The sequence below is a fragment of the Fusarium poae genome, chromosome 4, assembly GCF_019609905.1.
Source record: "Fusarium poae strain DAOMC 252244 chromosome 4, whole genome shotgun sequence".
Taxonomy (NCBI): Eukaryota; Fungi; Ascomycota; class Sordariomycetes; order Hypocreales; family Nectriaceae; genus Fusarium; species Fusarium poae.
In genome coordinates, this window is record NC_058402.1 from 5,804,691 (window position 1) to 5,824,001 (window position 19,311).

The window sequence follows — 19,311 nt, forward strand, 5'->3', positions numbered from 1 at the left end:
AGCTGCAGGTAGTAACACCAGAACGAAGTATGTTGTAAGCGCAGATATTCTACCTCGCATTGAAAAAAAGAAAAAAATAATTCATAACCGACAGTCTAAACTACATGATTTAACCCCAGGGTATACTGGCATTGCAGACTTATGCTCAATGACCAGGTGTGATCAAAGCTCGCACTCCAACACTGCTGACGCTATTCGTTGTCTGACATCACAACCACCGCAATACTTATCCAGGCACTAGACTAGCTACAGGACAAAATGATCTACGATGCTCACCTTGATGGCGAGCAATAACACAAGAATATCGTCAACTTAAAATATCCATATTCAACGTTGTCGTCCATTCGGCATTTGTAATTACCCCACTTTGTTGTGAATGTCGTCATACTTTACGAATTGCAACTTTGAGAGTTTAAGAGGTTTCTAGGCGCAAAAAGAGACATCCATAAATACCAACCAAGTTAGCCTGCGTATTTCAGTGAGGTTATCCAAGAGCAATTAATGTTAGGAACGCATCATACCAATCTATCTCCCTTTTATCGAATATCCTTCATAATCCCGCTTCCTAAACACAACAATGGCTTCTCATCACGTCCTTCTTCTCGGTGGCCACGGCAAGATCGCCCAGCTTCTTACTCCTCTTCTACTGAAGCGCGCATGGACTGTCACCAGCGTCATCCGTACTGCAGAACAGACCCCGGCCATTGAACAGCTTGGGGCCGGCCTCCCCGGTAAACTCAATGTTCTCGTGCGTAGCATTGAGGATATCGATTCTCGGGACAAGGCTCTTGGGGTCTTGAACGAAGTCCAGCCTGATTATATTGCTTGGAGTGCAGGTAAAGTCACAGTGGAAACTAGAACTCATAACTGAATTGCTTCTGACACGGTATAGGCGCTGGAGGCAAAGGTGGCGCTGAAAGGGTAAGCATCTAGCCATTCTCGCATCTCCTCTTCAAATCAGCTCATTCACTAACCCACTCCAGACTTTCAAGGTGGACCGAGATGCTGCCGTTCACCTCATAGAAGCCGCAGCTTCTGTGCCCAGCATCACAAAGTTCCTTCTTATCTCATACCTTGGCTCACGTCGTGCCGGTGCCTCGTGGTGGCCCGCCGGCGAGTGGGATGACTTCCACGAGAAGGTTAACAACGGCGTCCTAGCCAACTACTACAAGGCCAAGATTGAGGCCGACGAAGTTCTTTACAAGGTCTCCAAAAAGAGTCCTTCTCTCGTTGGTATCAACCTTCGACCTGGAACCCTAAACGATAAGCCCGCCACAAAGGTCGAGCTTGGAAAAACCAAGCACGTCTCTTCTCCTGACGGCATTAGCCGAGAGGCTGTCGCCGAGGTTGCCTCACATCTTCTTGCTGCCGATGGTGTGAAGAACGGATGGTACGATCTTCTTGATGGTGAAGAGGATATTCATACTGCTGTTGATAGGGTCGTTCGAGAAGGCGTGGATGCCGCCGAAGGTGAAGCCATCTACAGCGCTTAAGAAAGCCCAGAATTTAATCACAATAGCAACCTTCAATAGGTAGCAAAACATATGACCTCCTACATCTTAGAGTACCAAAATAATTCAATAGTTCAAGAAGCGTGGTCTAAGTGAATAAACTGTCCTACTAATCTCGTCTTTTATGTATCCAGCGGTCAGCTTTTCTAATACCGCAAGGCAACATTATATGATAAATTTAGCCGAAATAAAACACTCTGGTTTGCGATACAGCATCTGTATTTATGGTGTGATTTCCGCTTTCAAATACCTAATGCCTGATTCTCTGCCTGTTCATGGCGAATTGTAAAACATCGCAGTTTGAGGACAACCCCATCAAGTAAAACATCGCAGACCATGATGCATGAATGAGTTCCCCACACAAAATTATGAAACATGCCCTTTCCGAGCTCATACCGAGAACTTTCATACAAATTACTCCATCAGTCTGTCGCTGACTTCTCGGCATCCTCAGTGGAGCCGGCGCGAACTTGTCGAGTCCGCTCAAAGGTATCACGGTAGTCTCCCTTGAAAGTTCCAAGTCGACTGTTGAGGCGGATCCCATCTGTCTCTTCGGGCCGTTTGAGCCACTCCGCTTTGGCTGTTCGGACTTCTTCACAGAAAACCTTCCAGCTGGTGGTGAAGTAAATCAGGGTGTTCCAGAAACCTTGGAGTGGGAGGACACAACCACTGGCCACACTCAGACTGAAACTGATTCTGTCCCCATGAGTCAGGCTGTACAATCGGTTGATTGAACTTGGAATCCACGTGATCAATACTGCAAAGCCAAAGATGAAGCTGGTACGCAAATATGCCATCTTTACTGGATCAAGTCGCTTTAGTTTCAAGGAGGCGTTTGATTTGATTGCACGAAGTCGGGTGATCACAGTCGAGGATGGCTGTGGAGTACTGTCAGACGTACAAACCGTCTCGAATCTTTGTCCTCTTCCTGAAGTAGTACGTTCAAGTTGCTCGAAGGAACCAGGCAAAACCCATGATTGAATACGTGGCGGGTTGGAGCCTGTGTGGGCTGTGGCAGGTTGGGCAAGGCCATGATGTATAGCTTGTCTTGGCTCCTCTCGTGTGATCTGAACTTCCGTGACAGCAGTGCCGTAGAATTCCTGGCGGCCCGTGAGATTCTGGCGATAAGAGTCAGTGTCGCTTCTCTCACTGGTAACAGGGGGGAAGGCTACCGCTTCAGAGGAGCCTCTGTGCTCGCTGCTTGAGTAAGGGATGCTGTCACTCCTCTCGACCTTCATTCCATCTATCACCAGATCCCGGAGCATGTTTCGAGCGTGGAATACCTGGTATCCGACCGCAATATAAATCATGATTGAGAGGAAAGAAAAGATCCAGATCGGGATGTAATAGGCGTATAGACGAACAAGACTCCAGTCGGTTCCAATCCAACACCACAACTTATATACGTCAGTTTTTGAACGGACCTTTGGCTCTTTAGTCACTCACAGTAGCATCCCCAAACATGAGACCTCTTGGGGAATTGCGGATGGAGATCAGAACGATCGCCGGGATCAACGGGCCGCCAAAACAGATTATGCAGTAAAGCCAGGCATACTTGCGAAACATTCGTGGATCAGCATTGCAGAAGAAGACGAGGAACACGTTAATAGCCATGGCAAGAGACCACCAAGGGTCAGACTGCATGAACCTATGAAACCTACATCAGCAGTGGGACTTATTGGGAGCAGAGATTAATACCATTCGAAGATGAAAGCCTGGGCCTGGCACAAGTTTGAGCCCTCGCCTGCTTGAAGACCATCATATCCGATCATAGATGCGACACTGGCACCTGCATTCGCAATTGAAGCGAACACGAGGAAGAGGTTAGGAGTGGTTCGAAGCTTCTTGAACAAAGCAAAGCTCAGTAGTAGAAAAATAATGGCCACCATAGAACAACCCGCGCCGAACCGTTCGATGGTGATAAGAACATTAATCTGTTCGGGCGTGAGAGTCTGCCCTTCTGGATGTCCCACGCTCTCCATATCGATGACTATCGAGTTCAAAGTCTTAGTGTTGAAGTTGGAGATGCAAATGTGTTGAGCAGCGAATGCGCACGCAGCGCGAGTGAACGCGAATGAGAACGTAATAGGGATGGAAGGAGCGAAAGAGGGGAAAGAAGACGGTGATTCTCTGCCTCTAGGCAGGCACAGTGAATCTGCGTTATTGCTGCGGCAGGAACGCCTACCGTTCGGTATGCGCGATAGAGTTGGCAGGTGCGAGCAGTGGCAGCTCGAGTTTGTGGCTTGGTGCCTTCCTACAGTACCTACCTATGTGATTCAGTACAGATTTTATGAATGGAGCACTGGAGGACATGAACAACATTCCACGTTGAACACTTGCATTGTTACCTGGGCTATCGTTATGTTCCTATTGTTATTGCTTCACCATCCCCTAAGGTATGAGAAAACTTGGTCGCTGTTAGCATAAGACGAAATCACTAGCCAGTTTATGCTACTTGGATCAGTCTTCTTAAGCTGTTTATTTTAGAGCTTTAAGGCTCAGATGCCAACTTTTCTGGCACCCAATAGTTCACATATATTAATCTATCCTGTCTCTTTGGTGTGCACACTTAGTCTGCGTTTGATATCATGTTGGTGTTTGTCGAGACGTGACAAACACTCATTGACAAAACAGTACAATCGAACAGCCAACGGCTTGGCTTGCCGGGCGTACTGTTTATCTGAGTGCTCTATATTTACAATACACAGTCACATATCCCCACTCGGATATGTTCACAAAGTAAGAGAGGAGTTCTTAATGAAGCTGGGCAGACAACGGCAATTGTCTTCGGCCAATAATTAATTACCTGTTAAAGAGCAAATACACCAGCCAGGTTTTACAGACGAAAACATGGTGCACATAACATTAGTACCTACACAGGTAGTATTAAAAGCAACAATAATAAAATAGCAAAGCTCGATATGTTGAAGATGAATTAGAGTATACGCCATCCAATAGGAGTGCCCTATTTTGCCTTTCCTCTCTCCAATCGGCCAAGCCTCCGCAGTCTCAAGTACCTCGGCTTCACTAGGTACATCCTTGGTCAAGGCAATGTCGATCGACTGACGTGCAAGAACTCTCTTATCCCTCACACTTGCTACTTCTACATTGAAATCTATGACCGATTATATTATATGATGCGCTACCTCAAACTTTTAAGACCTCAACTCCAAACCTCCACTGTATTGCCTAGCCTCTGGATCTCCTCTCAACCGCCCTTTCGGATCCGAAACCGCTTCGGCCATCCCGTCAACACCATCCTCCCAGTCTCACACATTAACGCCTTCTCATCAGCCAGCATGGAATTTCCCCCTTACAATAACTCAGTCATCTGCCCAGCGCTTGGCATCGCGCCAGACAATGCATCACCTGATCTGTTTGCTTCAGAGCTTTCCTTCTTTGCTTCACATCCTTGGACTGCTTCTCTGCTATCCACGCCGGAGACGATCCCGTTTCTCCCGTCGTGTCGGAATCCTCAGTCATCGGCGCATGATCAGCTTTTTGGGAACTCGCTTAACAATGCTCGTGGCTTGACGCATTTTATTAGCTACTTCCGTGCGCCAAGTGTTGAGGTTGCCAAGAATCCAGCGCATAACATCACTGAAATTGTTGTGCTGGTATCGGTGGGTGAAGGCGTAAGCGGATATCCTGGTATCGTTCACGGTGGCATCGTTACAGCTCTCCTGGATGAATCCATGGGGACCATCTTTGATCTGAACGGCACGTTGGGCAAGGAGGCCAGAGCGTTCAAGACGTCAAATGTAACAGGCGGAATAGACGTAAAGTTTCTCAAGCCTGTTCCGACAGATAGCGTTCTCTGCATCACAGCTATTGCAGAGGAAATCGATGGTCGAAAGACCACAGTCAGAGGTGAGATGAAGGATGAGCAAGGACAATTGCTGGCGAGTTGCTCAAGCAAGTGGGTAGCACTGAAGCCAAGCCTCTGATACGCTGCGAAGGGTGGCCATGGAGTTGTGTAAATAGTTATCAAAGCGCAGGGCCCTAAAATTAGAGTAAAGCTATATAGAACCAAAGACATAAAAACGAATTCGAAGCAAGCCAAGGTATCAAAGAATGCAAGATTATCAAAACAAAAGCGGTATGTGAAATCCATACAGGTATCTCTTTCGCCATGGAAAACAGACCAGTCCATCTATGAAACCATCCAGTAACTTTTCTCGGCCGTTAGTCATATAGAACCCACTCATTTAGAGCTTTCGCCCTTTTCCTGCTTCAAGCCAGGAACCATCAATTTGACCGCATTTTTGACCTTGTGCGGGTCTTCCAAGGCTTCATAAGCTGCCTCTCGCTTACTCTTGTGTCCCTGCTGCCAAGACGTCTCGCGATCATCCAACTCGCTCTCGGCGGAGCTAATACTGCTCTGGCTTCTGTTGAGAACCATGTTGACCAGTCTACCCTCGTTCTTCTTGATATTGCGCTGGTTTTCCTTCATATCCTGAAGCTCTTGATCTTCCCAGTGCATCGTCACAATGCCCATTCCTGGGAAGTTGTTCTCTAGGAAATCCTTCAAGTAAGGTAGTGTTGACTTATCAGGTCGATACGTCCCAGAGTCGTTGTCGATGATCAATTGATAATACGAAGGTTCATGAGGAGGTTGCTCATGAGGCGGACCACCAGGAATATCTTGTGACGGGTGCGTTTTTGTATGAGGATTTGGCTCATCCGAAGCGATAGGGCGGTTAAGTCGTCTGATAAAGAATTCACCAGAACAGGCGATATACGTCTCCACGTCAGAATGCATGGTATGCTTGCTCAGCATGTCTATACCAAATTCCTTTCCAGTCTCTGTGAATCTGAACATGCCGTCCAAAGTTAGAACGTAAGTAAAAATACGACCGCCTTCATCGAAATGAACCAGTTTTAGAAACTGTTCCGCAGCTTCAGGGGTGCATGCATCAAAATCGCCATATTCGGTTGATGCGTTGAAATTATAGATACGACGATGCTGGCCATGCAGCGCCTTATTCAAGATTGTGCCGCGCAAGCCCGCCGAAGAATAAATCGATGCAATGATAGGTCTGAATTCGACAAAGCGGTGGTACAATTTGGGTGGCACCGGGCCTTGAAGCTGCATTTCATTGGCTTGGAAACTAGCATGATGTAAGTACATGGCATTATCAAGACTGGGTGAACAACATACTCATATTTCTGAGTCTTACTCTTCCTGTTTCCATTCTGGGCGCTCTGTTCATCTTGATCTGTCCGGGCGTCGTCGTCGGAATTAGCGTTGACCTTGACGCCAGCGATTCGACCGATCAGGGGACTAAAGTGCTTGACCCATGTTGTAGGGCCGACGGTATGCATTTGCGCATAAGGCGGAGCTGAGGGTCCAAGTAGTTCCATGCTCACGCGGAGAAGGGGAGTCATGTGCATATTGTGGTTGACAACACTAGTGACAGCCTTTGTCAAATAAGCCCGCTTGCTCATCACTCGCTTCTTGGCCTCGTAGACACGGCCTGGAGGGGGAATTCCTTGCCAGTCCTGCGATATGCTTGGCACTTTGATTGTAACATTACCCAGTCTATCGTCATGGTCTGGGAAGTCTTCGTCATACAGCCGGCACTTGAGAGTGAAGCCTGTGGGTGGCACGTTGGCAACTACCCATTCATCGTCCCATTGTGGCTCAGTAGATTTTCTGATAGTTCTTGTCCGGTGGGTAAGATCAGGGTCCTCCTTGTGGCGCTTTGGCTGGGTACCTTTCAGAGTCGCATGGAGGAAGGGGTCAGAAGAGATAGTGACAAAGTCGGCGGGAGCAAGGTTCGAAGCGCCGTGGAAGATGAATCGAATCGTGTAGCCCTGAGGCGCATCGGGAAGAGGAGTTGGATCGAAACCTCCTGGCGGTCCTTTTGTAATTTGGTGTACGCGATCTTTGAGTCCAGTCCCGATCTTGTTGGGGGGTTTTATCGCGTGGTGTCCATGAGGAGCATCGTTTCTCTTTGTGCTATGTTGCTTTTCTGGTGATACTCTGTTGCCGTTTTTTGTTGCTGTCGAGCCATTCTGGCCATTGGCTTGGTCGTTACCGTTGGAGCTGATTGGAGCGCTCATCTTCTGGACCCTTGTTCTCGAGGAATACGATAATGGAGTTTGGGCTCGTGATCGGTTTGCGCCAGCGGGGATTGAGCTTGTTATAGCAAAATGATAGGAAAGAGGATGGCTCTCACATGCGAGGAGACCAAGTGGTTTTCTTGTATCCTTGGCGGGAGAAAAGAAAGGGAAGGAGGGTTACTTTTGACAGTCGAGAAATAGAAGGAGGCTTGCTCTGCACATTGGCAAGTTAAAGTGGTGTGTGTAAGTAAGCGCCGTCGCAACCGAAGCTCTAAAATGATCGGAATCGACTTAGACGGACCTGAATTTTATCCTACTACAGCTAGCCCATCATTTTGGCAATCGGTGACTTATATTTCAACACCATGGCTGCTAATCTCGCGACGATGGCACACCAAGTCAGACTTGGTCTTGGTCTACCCACAATCACCAAGAGAAAAATCTCTTGGCAACGAAAAGCGTCGCAAGCTCTTTGAGTCAAGTTATTAAAGTATTGATATTCCTTCTGATTTCTGACGTCACTCCCGCGCTTCTCGCAGGGAAGTACTGGGAGGCTTCTACGGATATGGCGGCATTTGCTGCGCCAAGGGCTGGGCTTTAGCGGCTATGAGTGCCGTTCGGCTGTGAAACGCCTTATGAGCGTCCACTTTTTAGGGGGGACCCTGATCACTTGTTTCGGTGGCTTCGGCAAGCGGCATCCAATCCATTGTACGTAAACTTGAATTCTTCTTGGGCAGATATCGTTTTGATGATCGACATGACATTCATTAACAAGTTTCATGTTACATACTCTTCATGTTCTATCGTAATTAGTCTGCGCAGTACATACTGTACACATCACTCACTTCCAAGCAATTCCAAGCACTTGGCATAGGTTTGTTACCCTAACAACTCAATATTCCAAGACTGCCTTGCATGGTCATCTCGGACCTTGTAGAGAAGCCAGTAAGCTTGGGGCAACAATGAAATAATAACAAATAACATTCATTCGTGCAAGTACGAATTGAATAAACTTCGCCTAGTGATTTATACGTCTTGCCAAATCAGTTGACGAGATGCACGAGTTTTCAACCGTCATCCGTCAGACCCAGTATTTACATGTCAAGTTAACTTTATTTTTACGAGCAGAGGAAACAGCCGAATCTTCGCTATATAAATCATCTTATTCTAACGTCTGATTTACGGGATGACCAATAAGAATAACTTCTCCATTCCTTCAGTCCGCTCGGACATCAGCCATGCGTTTTACTACTATGCATTTGTCAATTCAGGAAAAGACTGTCCAGCATTGCATGTATTTATCGACAAGATTCTGCTTTGAAGGCAACCCAAGTTCGAATAATAAACCCGTGCCTCAGGGTATCAGGAAAATTGATCGCTGCAAGCACAAGAGACTAATATCAGCAGGTCGATTTGTGCTACTTAGAATATCCTTCTTAGCTGTTTATTTTCGTATCCTAAAGCCTAGGAGACCTGCTTTTCCGATACCCTGAGGAGTGCCCATATGCGCCAAAATCAAACCAGGCTAACCGCAAACACACAGTTACTTCCTGGATGAGTATGCGTTTTGTTCATATTTCTCCGTGTCGTTATGTGAACCCTTCAGTGTGTCATAAAGGTAGCACTTGATGTCATTCTTGGGTTATAAAAATGGCCCTTGTCCACTCTCATGATGTGGGCAAAAAAAAAAAAAAGCAATCCTGTAGTTATATCAACCACTCTTTTCATTCTGTAAATAAAGCTTTAAGCTGTTCCAATTCAACTCATTACTTTGCCTATTTGATGTTTTTGATAAAGGCCTTCAAACTACGGGCGTGTAAATTTAGCGATAAAGAAACAATTCTAGAAAGAGAGTTTTTGTTGTCTCCCAAGGCCAACCACGCTTTTTTCGAGACTTGTATCTTCGTAATTGCTTTTCACGCATGGCAAAAGGTCAAGCTTGAGCGCACAACACTTGTGGTACGAAGTTTTGGATACTAGGTAGCTAACACCAACCCACCGCGCTTATATAGTTGGGCAAAAGTCGCAAAACGTCAAAGATCAACTCTACCTCGCTGGTATACCCGCCGGTCGGAACTACGTGACAACCCCCTCTCCAGAGGAGAGGGGATAAGATAACTGGTAACTTCGTTTTAACCATAACCGATATCACCCTATAGTAATTAGTATAAGGTGATAAAAATAACAGGTCTATTAAAGATGCCCTTATCTACACTGTAATACTATATAGCGATTATTTTATCGCCTTAGACTAATTATTATAGGGTAATTTTAGTGACGGTTTATACGCAGTTACGAGTTATCTGACCTACCCTCCAGAGGAGGGTAGGTCGGCCTTGAGAAATTAACTCAGACTCACGGCTACAACAGTGACTGAATAACGTGATATAATGACGATGTAAAGATAACTCTGGTATGTTAACAGACGAGTCTACCTACCCTAGACACAAATAATGTTAGTTGATCTGACTAACACCACTTTTTCTTGCCGTCGAGTCTGCGGATAGTTCCACGTTATTAATGGCAAACTTGGAGGTTAAGCAAACAATCACTATGGCCGCGAATGATGAAGTTGTCTATATCAGTCAAGGTTCTCCTATAACACTTGTGTAACAGAGCAATCTGCTAAAACATGATTTAGCTATGACAACTCTGCAAACCCAAACCTCTAGCTGAAGACCTCATGAATGTCAACTCGCTTTTTAAGAATAAATATAACTATACCCAACATAGCAGTATCTGGCCGAGTCTCCAAAAATCCTGAGTTGTGCAGGAGCTGGCAGATAAAGTCTGGGCGGACGGCTTATCCATCCAAATACGGTGATGGGTGACTTGGCCGATGCTTTGTGACATTAAAGACACCGCCTCTTTTTATCTCGCTTGGTCTTGCCTTGTAAAGTACACGTGCATTACTGTTCAACGTTGGGCCCATCCCTTGGGAACTACTATGTATCTGAGGACTGACAAATACTTGTGTCGCTTGAGGCGGATGACGATGCTAAGGTACTTGCACAGAAGGTACCTGACCTGCCAAGTAGGTGACGGTTTGATGGATGTACTTTTGGTGCGAGGTACAAGCACCATTCTTCTTAAATCCATCTGTTACAATGGGTAAGCAATCACAACATTGGAGTGAGGTATTTTGCATAGAAAACCAATCGAGGTTGGATTTGATACTGACGTGCTTTCCACGTGTTCCCCTTGTACCGCATGTATGTCTTGATTATTACCTACCTACCTTAGTACCTAGGTAGTAGGTAGGTAGAAACGGTGATGAAGAATGTAGGAGGTATCTTTCACTGCGAGGTACCCCTGACTGTGTTGGATTCTGTGAGCTTCCAGGTTATCCCCAATAGTCGTCCCCAGTGGAGTCATGGGGCATTCTGATTGGCGATGTTCGTCATTCCAATTCGCCATTGCCCCTCTGTAGATCTGCTTGCCCCGCCATTTCGACCCTGAGATCCAATCGAATGAGCTTAGCCGAACTATGAAGCAATTGGATCATACCAACAGGGGGAGCTCAAGAAGAGACTTCCCATTGTCCTGGCACTGAATCACTGTCACTGTATTGTACCTTCTTACTCCCTTGCCTTTCTGTTGCCGTATAAAGCTCCACGCTCGTCTCCTCTTCCAAAGATGCGGCCTTTCTCTCTTGCATCCATTCCTCGCGCTACTCGCATCACCACTCGAATCAACCCGTTTTTTACTCAACCTCGCAACTTCTCCTTTACACAAGCAACCATGGGTGTTGAAAAGACTATCATTACGGAGGGTAACGGCCCTTCCCCCAAGGTTGGCCAGTTGGTCAGCATGGAGTACACTGGCTGGCTTCAAGAGAACGGCACCAAGGGGAAGCAGTAAGCTCTTCTCACTCTCCTTCGCCATTTACTACGACTAACGTCCCCAAAAGGTTCGATAGCTCCGTTGGACGTGGTGACTTCGATGTCACGATTGGCGTCGGCCAGGTCATTAAGGGTACGTTTTTTCTTGGTGAGATTCATCACACCACAAGCTAATCCTCGTGGCAGGTTGGGACGAGGGTGTCGTTCAGATGAAGCTCGGCGAGAAGGCTACTCTTGTCATCACCCCGTATGTACCCCCCCGGAGCAATTACACATTGCATCATTAACAACTTTTTCGTAGTGACTACGGCTACGGTGCTCGCGGCTTCCCCGGTGCTATCCCCCCCAACTCTACTCTCATCTTGTAAGTACCAAATTTTTACCCATTTAGGCTGGTTCTAACTCTACAATTAGCGATGTTGAGCTCAAGAACATCCGATAAATGTGCCCTTTAACTCCCGTCACCTTTCGATCGATCTCGAAGCATACAGGCTCTGACGAACCCGTTATAAGCCGGCGATGTTCAACAGAACCTTACCAAGATCAACCCTGTGTTCATTATACCCCTCCAGACATGTAGCACTTGGGCACAATGTCAAACTGTCATTGTTATCGTTAACAAGACGGCGAAAATAAAGAAGCATTAAAATCATTCACAGTCTCGTGCCTAAGTGATAAGTGCCTAGTGTTGGTGTGACTATTTATCTAGCGCGACTATTGAGGTTCACCGGACATGCTCTGAATTGGAGCGACGAGTGGATAGATCTAGCAAGAAACACAACAATTGTGTTGGGTAAAGCTCTTGTTGTTGTAGCATCACGTCGACTTCGAATCTGCCCCGCGCGATTGACCCCGCTGTTGGATCTCATGATGGATAGAGAGGAAATTTGTGTTTATACGCGACATGAATTTGGATCCTTGAAAATAACTTTTGCAAAGGCATATCGGTAAATCATTTTAATTAAGATTATTCACACCATCCTTTGACTGTCGGTTTGTTGGATTGACGGATGAGCCTGGAACCAAAATACCTCGAATTATTTCCATGTTTAGTACTTACTGTGGGGCAGCTGTGTCACGAACAAGCTTATGCCCACTCTAACATGGGAAGCTGAAATGAAATGCCTGACTGTTATTAACTCAAGACGGCGAAGGATACAAAGTTACAGTTCCAAATCTCGTTGGACAGCTAACACGGTCGCTGTTTGGGAGCGGTATAGTATGGAACGTGTATATCTGACAGCTCCGCCCCACTGACTGACTCCTCAGTCTTGCTTAATAAAACTGCCCAAGACCATGAAAGGTGGGGCAAAACAGCTCTCGTCCGAGTTGCCTCATGCAACACTAAACCGACTCGAGCCATTACCTCATCAGCATTGGACGCCTGTCGCGCTCTCTGTTCCACCCAACTCCAAAGCCAAAACGTATTCCCTTACAAACTTACATCTGACCATACTTACAAACCTTCTATCACGACTACCACGATCTGCGACGAGTCCATTCTTCGCCAGCAGATAAAGTTTCTACTGCTCTACATTTCCCACTGTTACCTTGTATTATTCGGCGGGGTTGAGCTCTGTCCGGTGCTGGATCGCCTCGCAAAGACCTGACGCAGCATTACCAATACCACGATAACACCGACGACGGACAAGCTGGGGAAGCGAAAGCTCTCCAACGGGGAGTCACCTACCCATAAACGCACAATGGCCGTAAGTGAATATCCCCAAGTGTCCCCTCTTCCCGTTGCCTGCCGATCCTCTGATGACCAGAGCATGTGAAAGCCGGGCGTTATTTTGTGATATGTTTTTAACACCACCTCAAGTACACCAGCATAACTAACTGACTTGTTAACAGGAGCAGAAGCAACCAGAGATTGACCTCGCAACCCGAATGCAGGTTGACGAATCCGTTGTTGGACATAACGAAATCGACGAATCTCTCTACAGCCGACAACTCTATGTCTTGGGCCATGAGGCTATGAAGCGCATGGGCGCTTCCAACGTGCTCATTGTTGGCCTCAAGGGTCTCGGCGTAGAAATCGCCAAGAATATCGCCCTGGCTGGCGTCAAGAGTCTCACCCTCTATGACCCGGCCCCAGTTCAGATCGCGGATCTCTCGTCCCAGTTCTTCCTCACCCCTAGCGATGTCGGGAAGCCCAGAGACGAAGTCACTGTTCCCCGCGTTGTTGAACTGAACGCATACACTCCTGTCAAGCTTCACCAGTCGCCCGGTCTTGACGGTGATCTTTCACAGTTCGATAAGTACCAGGTCGTCGTTTTGACCAATGCACCTATCCACCAACAAAAGGCTATCGCCGATTACTGCCATAGCAAGGGTATTTATGTCGTTGTCGCCGATACTTTCGGACTCTTTGGCTCCGTCTTTTGTGATTTCGGTGAGAAGTTCACAGTTATCGATCCTACCGGCGAAACTCCCCTCAGCGGCATCGTTGCAGGTATTGATGAGGAGGGCCTGGTGTCCGCCCTTGACGAAACTCGGCACGGATTGGAAGATGGCGACTACGTAACATTCTCCGAGGTTGAGGGTATGGAGGCGCTCAACGGAGCCGAGCCACGAAAGATTACTGTCAAGGGACCTTACACCTTTTCGATCGGTGATGTGTCTGGATTGGGCCAGTACAAGCGAGGTGGCATGTACCAGCAAGTCAAGATGCCCAAGGTTATCAACTTCAAGGACTTCACCGCATCGCTGAAGGAACCCGAATTCCTTATCTCCGACTTCGCCAAGTTTGATCGACCTCAGCAACTTCACCTTGGTTTCCAGGCGCTTCACGCTTTTCAACTCACCCATAAGCGACTTCCCAACCCCATGGATGACGACGATGCCATTGTTGTTCTAGGCGCTGCCAAGAAGTTTGCTGAGCAGGAGGGTCTCGAAATTGAGCTCGATGAGAAGCTTTTAAAGGAGCTGAGCTATCAAGCCCAAGGTGACCTCAACCCTATGGCTGCCTACTTCGGTGGTCTTGTTGCGCAGGAGGTTCTTAAGGCAGTCTCTGGCAAGTTCCAGCCCATTGTCCAATGGATGTACTTTGACTCCCTCGAGTCTCTACCTACATCTACTAAGCGAAGTGCTGAGCTCTGCAAGCCCACTGGTAGCCGATATGATGGACAAATTGCTGTTTTCGGTACCGAATACCAGAACAAGATTGCCAACCTGAAGCAGTTCCTTGTCGGCGCCGGCGCCATTGGCTGTGAGATGCTGAAGAACTGGGCCATGATTGGTCTAGGAACGGGTCCTGAGGGCAAGATCTGGGTTACTGACATGGACTCTATTGAGAGAAGTAACCTGAACCGACAGTTCCTTTTCCGTGCCGATGATGTTGGTAAGATGAAGAGTGACCGTGCTGCTCTTGCCGTCCAGCGAATGAACCCCGACCTCGAAGGCCATATGATCACTTTGAAGGAACGTGTTAGCGCCGAAACTGAGAGTGTTTTCAACGAAGACTTCTGGCGAAACCTGGATGGTGTCACCAACGCTCTCGACAACGTTGAGGCTCGAACTTACGTCGACCGGCGATGTGTTTTTTTCCAGAAGCCACTTCTCGAGAGTGGTACCCTCGGAACCAAGGGTAACACGCAAGTCGTCCTCCCCCATCTTACCGAATCTTATTCTTCCTCTCAGGACCCCCCTGAGAAAGAGTTCCCCATGTGCACAATTCGAAGTTTCCCCAACAAGATTGACCATACTATTGCTTGGTCCAAGGAGTACATGTTCGAGAAGCTTTTCGTCAAGGCTCCTCAAACAGTCAATTTGTATTTGACTCAGCCCCAGTTCATCGAGAACTCGCTGAAGCAGGGCGGTAACCACAAGGAGACCCTCGAAACCATTCGTAACTACCTCACGACTGAGAGGCCCCGAACCTTTGAGGATTGTATTGCCTGGGCTCGCCAACTGTTTGAGTCTGAGTTTTCCAACAAGATCCAGCAGCTCCTCTATAATTTCCCTAAGGACTCCGAGACATCTACCGGCACCCCATTCTGGTCCGGACCCAAACGAGCTCCTGATGCACTCAAATTCGACCCCAACAACCCCTCTCACTTTGGATTCATTGTTGCCGCGGCCAACCTCCACGCCTTCAACTACAATATTAAATCTCCAGGAACTGACAAGTCTATCTACCTGCGAGAATTGGAGAATGTCATTGTCCCTGACTTCTCTCCCGATTCCAACGTGAAGATCCAAGCAGATGACAAGGAGCCTGTTGTAAGTATCTCCACAGTTTATCAAGGATCCGCACTAACTGATTTGCAGGAGGAGGAGTCTAGCTTCGACGACAATGACGAGATCAAGAAGCTGGCCGACAGTCTGCCTTCACCCAGCTCTCTGTCCGGATTCCAACTCGTCCCTGTTGATTTCGAGAAGGATGATGACTCGAACCATCACATCGATTTCATCACCGCTTGCAGCAACTTGAGGGCCGAGAACTACAAGATAGAGCCAGCTGACCGACACAAGACCAAGTTCATTGCTGGCAAGATCATTCCCGCCATTGCCACAACTACTGCGTTAGTGACCGGCTTGGTTGTGTTGGAGCTGTACAAGATCATTGATGGCAAGGACGATCTTGAGCAGTATAAGAATGGTTTCATTAACCTGGCACTACCCTTTTTTGGTTTCAGTGAGCCTATTGCCAGTCCCAAGGTGGAATACCAAGGACCTGATGGCAAGGTTACGCTGGACAAGATCTGGGATCGTTTCGAGATCGAGAATATCACTCTACAGGAACTTTTGGATACCTTCAAGGCCAAGGGTCTCACCATCAGCATGCTAAGCTCTGGCGTCAGTCTTCTCTATGCCTCCTTCTTCCCCCCTTCCAAGCTCAAGGAACGATACGCCCTCAAGCTGAGCCAGCTGGTGGAGACTATCTCTAAAAAGCCCATCCCGGCTCATCAGAAAGAGGTGATTTTTGAAATTGTGGCTGAGGACCTTAACGAGGAAGACGTCGAGGTGCCTTACATCAAGGTCAAGGTTGCATAAGTGTCTTGATGGATATGTTGATCAGTCTTAGAGTAGGTATGTATATGAGATTTGAAAAACGACTCGAGTGCACATTAGCACGTGGCGGAACGTTGGACGAGATCCATAACCATAGATAAACCAAACTCATTTCAAGTATGCTTGATTGTCTCCCTAAAGAACTCACTTACTCGTGATGGTCATACGAAAAACATAATGACTAATGGAATTATGGGTGTGCCTTGGGTCTGAAATGCAGAGAGAATCCGTCAAGCCTGTTGTCATGATCCAGGGAGGCTTATCAAGAAAATAGGCTTTGTTAAATAAGCAACGTGCAGTAAAGCGGGGTAGAATTATTACGCCACGATTATGGAATGCTTCCAAGCAGCCTTTAGCTCTTGGGGTGGACATGACAGCAATGGAAGCTCTGGAATCCACAGCAGGCAAGCCTAATAGTACGTAGTGAAGCTGTCCATGGTTAGTAAACTCCGACAGTTGGTGAGGGGCTGCTGAGGCAAGCCTGAGTGAGCAAGACCGAGGGTCCCATGCGGGTGGTGATGCAGTTTGGCCACTTTTCTAGCCGTGTTTTGCAGATGGAGAATTGACTATAAAGGTGCTGATTGTCGCCGTCATTGAGAGTCCCGACGGGCTTGTTTTTAAGATATGTCAATACAAAGAATCAGTATCCGAGGATCCCGAATTTTCAACAAGAGTTTGCTCTTTAAATTACAGCAGCAACATATATCTTTCTCGTCACTCAAGGCATCGTCTTTCAAACCTTTTTACATCCAATCTACATATCAAACCAGAATGGTAAACACAACTGACACCTTGACTGATCTCCTCAGCCTGCTGATGTAGTTACAGGCGAGCAGCAGTAAAGTCACCGACTGGGTTAAGCCCGGCGACACCTCTGGCGAATTCAAGCGTCAAGTCAGTTCGTTCCGAGACTGGATCTCTCGCGATGCCAACGCAAAGTACCCTGCCGAGAAGGGCCGTTATCACCTTTATGTGAGCTACGCGTGCCCATGGGCTTGCCGAACCCTCATTGCTCGGAAGCTCAAGGGCCTTGAGGATTTCATCTCGTACTCGGTTGTTCACTGGCACCTTGGCGAGGGCGGCTGGCGATTTGTGTCCAAGGATGAGGATGTTCCTGGCGAAAATGTCGTGCCTGATCCTATCAAGGGACATGAGAACTTTACACACCTAAAGGATGTGTACTTTGAGAGTGAGAAGAACTATGAGGGTCGATACACGGTGCCAGTTCTCTATGATATGAAGACAAACCGAATCGTGAGCAACGAGAGCAGTGAGATCCTCCGCATGCTCGGTACCGAGGTAAGTTGTTTCAAACGTACAAGTTTTGAGTTATGATAACTGACTTGCCTCAGTTTGACGACCTTTTGGATGAGGAGCACAAGTCCATCCAACTGTACCCCGAGAACCTGCAGAAGCAGATCGAGGAGGCGCATGAGTGGCAATACGGCGGGATCAACAACGGCGTGTACAAGTCTGGCTTTGCAACCACAAGCGAAGCTTACGAGCGCAACGTTGTGGCTCTGTTCGAGTCTCTGGACCGTGCTGAGAAGCATCTCTCTGAGCAAAAGGAGGGCCCTTACTGGTTCGGAAACCAGTTGACCGAAGTTGATATCAGACTGTGAGTTTCAGATCCACACAACCGGACCTGTATCTGCTGCCAATTTTTACTAACGGTTCTCGCTAAAAAAAAAGTTTCGTCACAATCATCCGTTTCGATCCCGTTTACGTGCAGCACTTCAAGTGTAACATCCGTGACATTCGATCCGGTTACCCTGCTCTGAACCGCTGGATGCGTAACTTGTACTGGAACCACCCTGCGTTCAAGGATACCACGCAGTTTGAGCACATCAAGTGGCATTACACAAGGAGCCATACCCAGATCAACCCTCACTCTATCACACCTGTTGGACCGCTGCCTCATATCTTGCCTCTTGAGGAGGAGGTTCCCGCAGTTGCTGCTGCTAAGAAGAACTAGGGACGATCTATAGTTGGACATAATTGATGATATTAAGGATTGATTCAAAGTATGTGTGTAAGGCTCTGTGTAACCATGAATTGAGTTTCTCTATGGCGTATGATATGGATGAAACTGAGGTGAGGCCCAATCTCTAACTGTATATCCAACTTTTGTGGAGGCTCCAGCGCGTTATAGCAGGCACAATACCTACCTAGGAGTGGAGTCGGGTGAGTTCCAGAGAACCTAGGGATGGACCTATAGAGTGGAGGCTCATCGCAGTGCGCGCAGCAGTATCAGACAGTGCACTGCACTGCACCCCAATGTTCGTTTATCCACCATTTGCAATTCTCATTCCACAAACAACATGTCAATTCTCTTCCATTCAGAACCCAAATAGTTAACCGTCAAGTCAATATTGCTAAAAAGACGCCCTCGGAAAATTACTCTTCGATTATTATACCACATCTTCGCTACTTCTTACCCCAAGTAGGGTTTGACTTGTCCTCTGCCAGCTGTCACGACGCTAAAAGCCCGCGCGCTAGGAGGTAGCTCTCTCTCGCTCGCTCTCTCAGTATCTACCTGGGTTGGGCCTGTCTCATCTCCTCGGTTCTGCTCTGCCCGCTTTTGGTCTCCTCTTTGCAACAACGTCAAGCCACCGAAAACAACACTTGATACTTCGTACATTCCCTGCGTTACCGTTACACACCTTCCACGCTCCCCGTTAATAAACTGCCCGCCTTTTTTCTGCAACGACGACGCAATACAATCCCAATATTCACTGCCTATTGGAGACAAGTCAAGACAATACCCGCCCCGCGAATCAATAATTACTGTACCCTACAATCAACCTTCTCCCTCGCTGGAGCTTTGATTGGGCTTTCTGGCTCGAACAAAGTCCAGCTTGGCTTGGCCTGACTTG

General features: G+C 47.5%; 7 protein-coding genes across 7 annotated transcripts; 5 read left to right on the forward strand and 2 right to left on the reverse strand.

The window, feature by feature from the left end:
- Positions 1-577: 577 nt before the first annotated feature.
- FPOAC1_011953 (uncharacterized protein) lies at positions 578-1,493 on the forward strand (the record flags this gene model as incomplete). Its single annotated transcript, XM_044856320.1, has 3 exons — positions 578-836; positions 893-921; positions 984-1,493. 3 exons carry the CDS (start codon positions 578-580, stop codon positions 1,491-1,493), a joined length of 798 nt encoding a protein of 265 aa, XP_044703633.1.
- Positions 1,494-1,933: 440 nt separating this feature from the next.
- On the reverse strand, positions 1,934-3,493 carry FPOAC1_011954 (uncharacterized protein; the record flags this gene model as incomplete). Its single annotated transcript, XM_044856321.1, has 3 exons — positions 1,934-2,908; positions 2,958-3,159; positions 3,210-3,493. The coding sequence occupies 3 exons, from the start codon at positions 3,491-3,493 to the stop codon at positions 1,934-1,936; spliced, it is 1,461 nt and encodes a 486-aa protein (XP_044703634.1).
- A 1,152-nt stretch (positions 3,494-4,645) lies between these two features.
- Positions 4,646-5,458, forward strand: FPOAC1_011955 (uncharacterized protein; the record flags this gene model as incomplete). Its single annotated transcript, XM_044856322.1, has 1 exon — positions 4,646-5,458. One exon carries the CDS (start codon positions 4,646-4,648, stop codon positions 5,456-5,458), a length of 813 nt encoding a protein of 270 aa, XP_044703635.1.
- Positions 5,459-5,715: 257 nt separating this feature from the next.
- On the reverse strand, positions 5,716-7,577 carry FPOAC1_011956 (uncharacterized protein; the record flags this gene model as incomplete). Its single annotated transcript, XM_044856323.1, has 2 exons — positions 5,716-6,622; positions 6,673-7,577. The coding sequence occupies 2 exons, from the start codon at positions 7,575-7,577 to the stop codon at positions 5,716-5,718; spliced, it is 1,812 nt and encodes a 603-aa protein (XP_044703636.1).
- Positions 7,578-11,213: 3,636 nt separating this feature from the next.
- FPR1 (FK506 binding protein proline rotamase rapamycin-binding protein) lies at positions 11,214-11,861 on the forward strand (the record flags this gene model as incomplete). The annotated part of the gene is made up of 5 exons (XM_044856324.1): positions 11,214-11,434; positions 11,488-11,552; positions 11,606-11,666; positions 11,721-11,783; positions 11,834-11,861. 5 exons carry the CDS (start codon positions 11,214-11,216, stop codon positions 11,859-11,861), a joined length of 438 nt encoding a protein of 145 aa, XP_044703637.1.
- Positions 11,862-13,122: 1,261 nt separating this feature from the next.
- FPOAC1_011958 (uncharacterized protein) lies at positions 13,123-16,417 on the forward strand (the record flags this gene model as incomplete). The annotated part of the gene is made up of 3 exons (XM_044856325.1): positions 13,123-13,128; positions 13,274-15,643; positions 15,692-16,417. 3 exons carry the CDS (start codon positions 13,123-13,125, stop codon positions 16,415-16,417), a joined length of 3,102 nt encoding a protein of 1,033 aa, XP_044703638.1.
- Positions 16,418-17,206: 789 nt separating this feature from the next.
- Positions 17,207-18,410, forward strand: FPOAC1_011959 (uncharacterized protein; the record flags this gene model as incomplete). Its single annotated transcript, XM_044856326.1, has 4 exons — positions 17,207-17,209; positions 17,264-17,734; positions 17,788-18,053; positions 18,128-18,410. The coding sequence occupies 4 exons, from the start codon at positions 17,207-17,209 to the stop codon at positions 18,408-18,410; spliced, it is 1,023 nt and encodes a 340-aa protein (XP_044703639.1).
- Between the last annotated feature and the right edge of the window lie 901 nt (positions 18,411-19,311).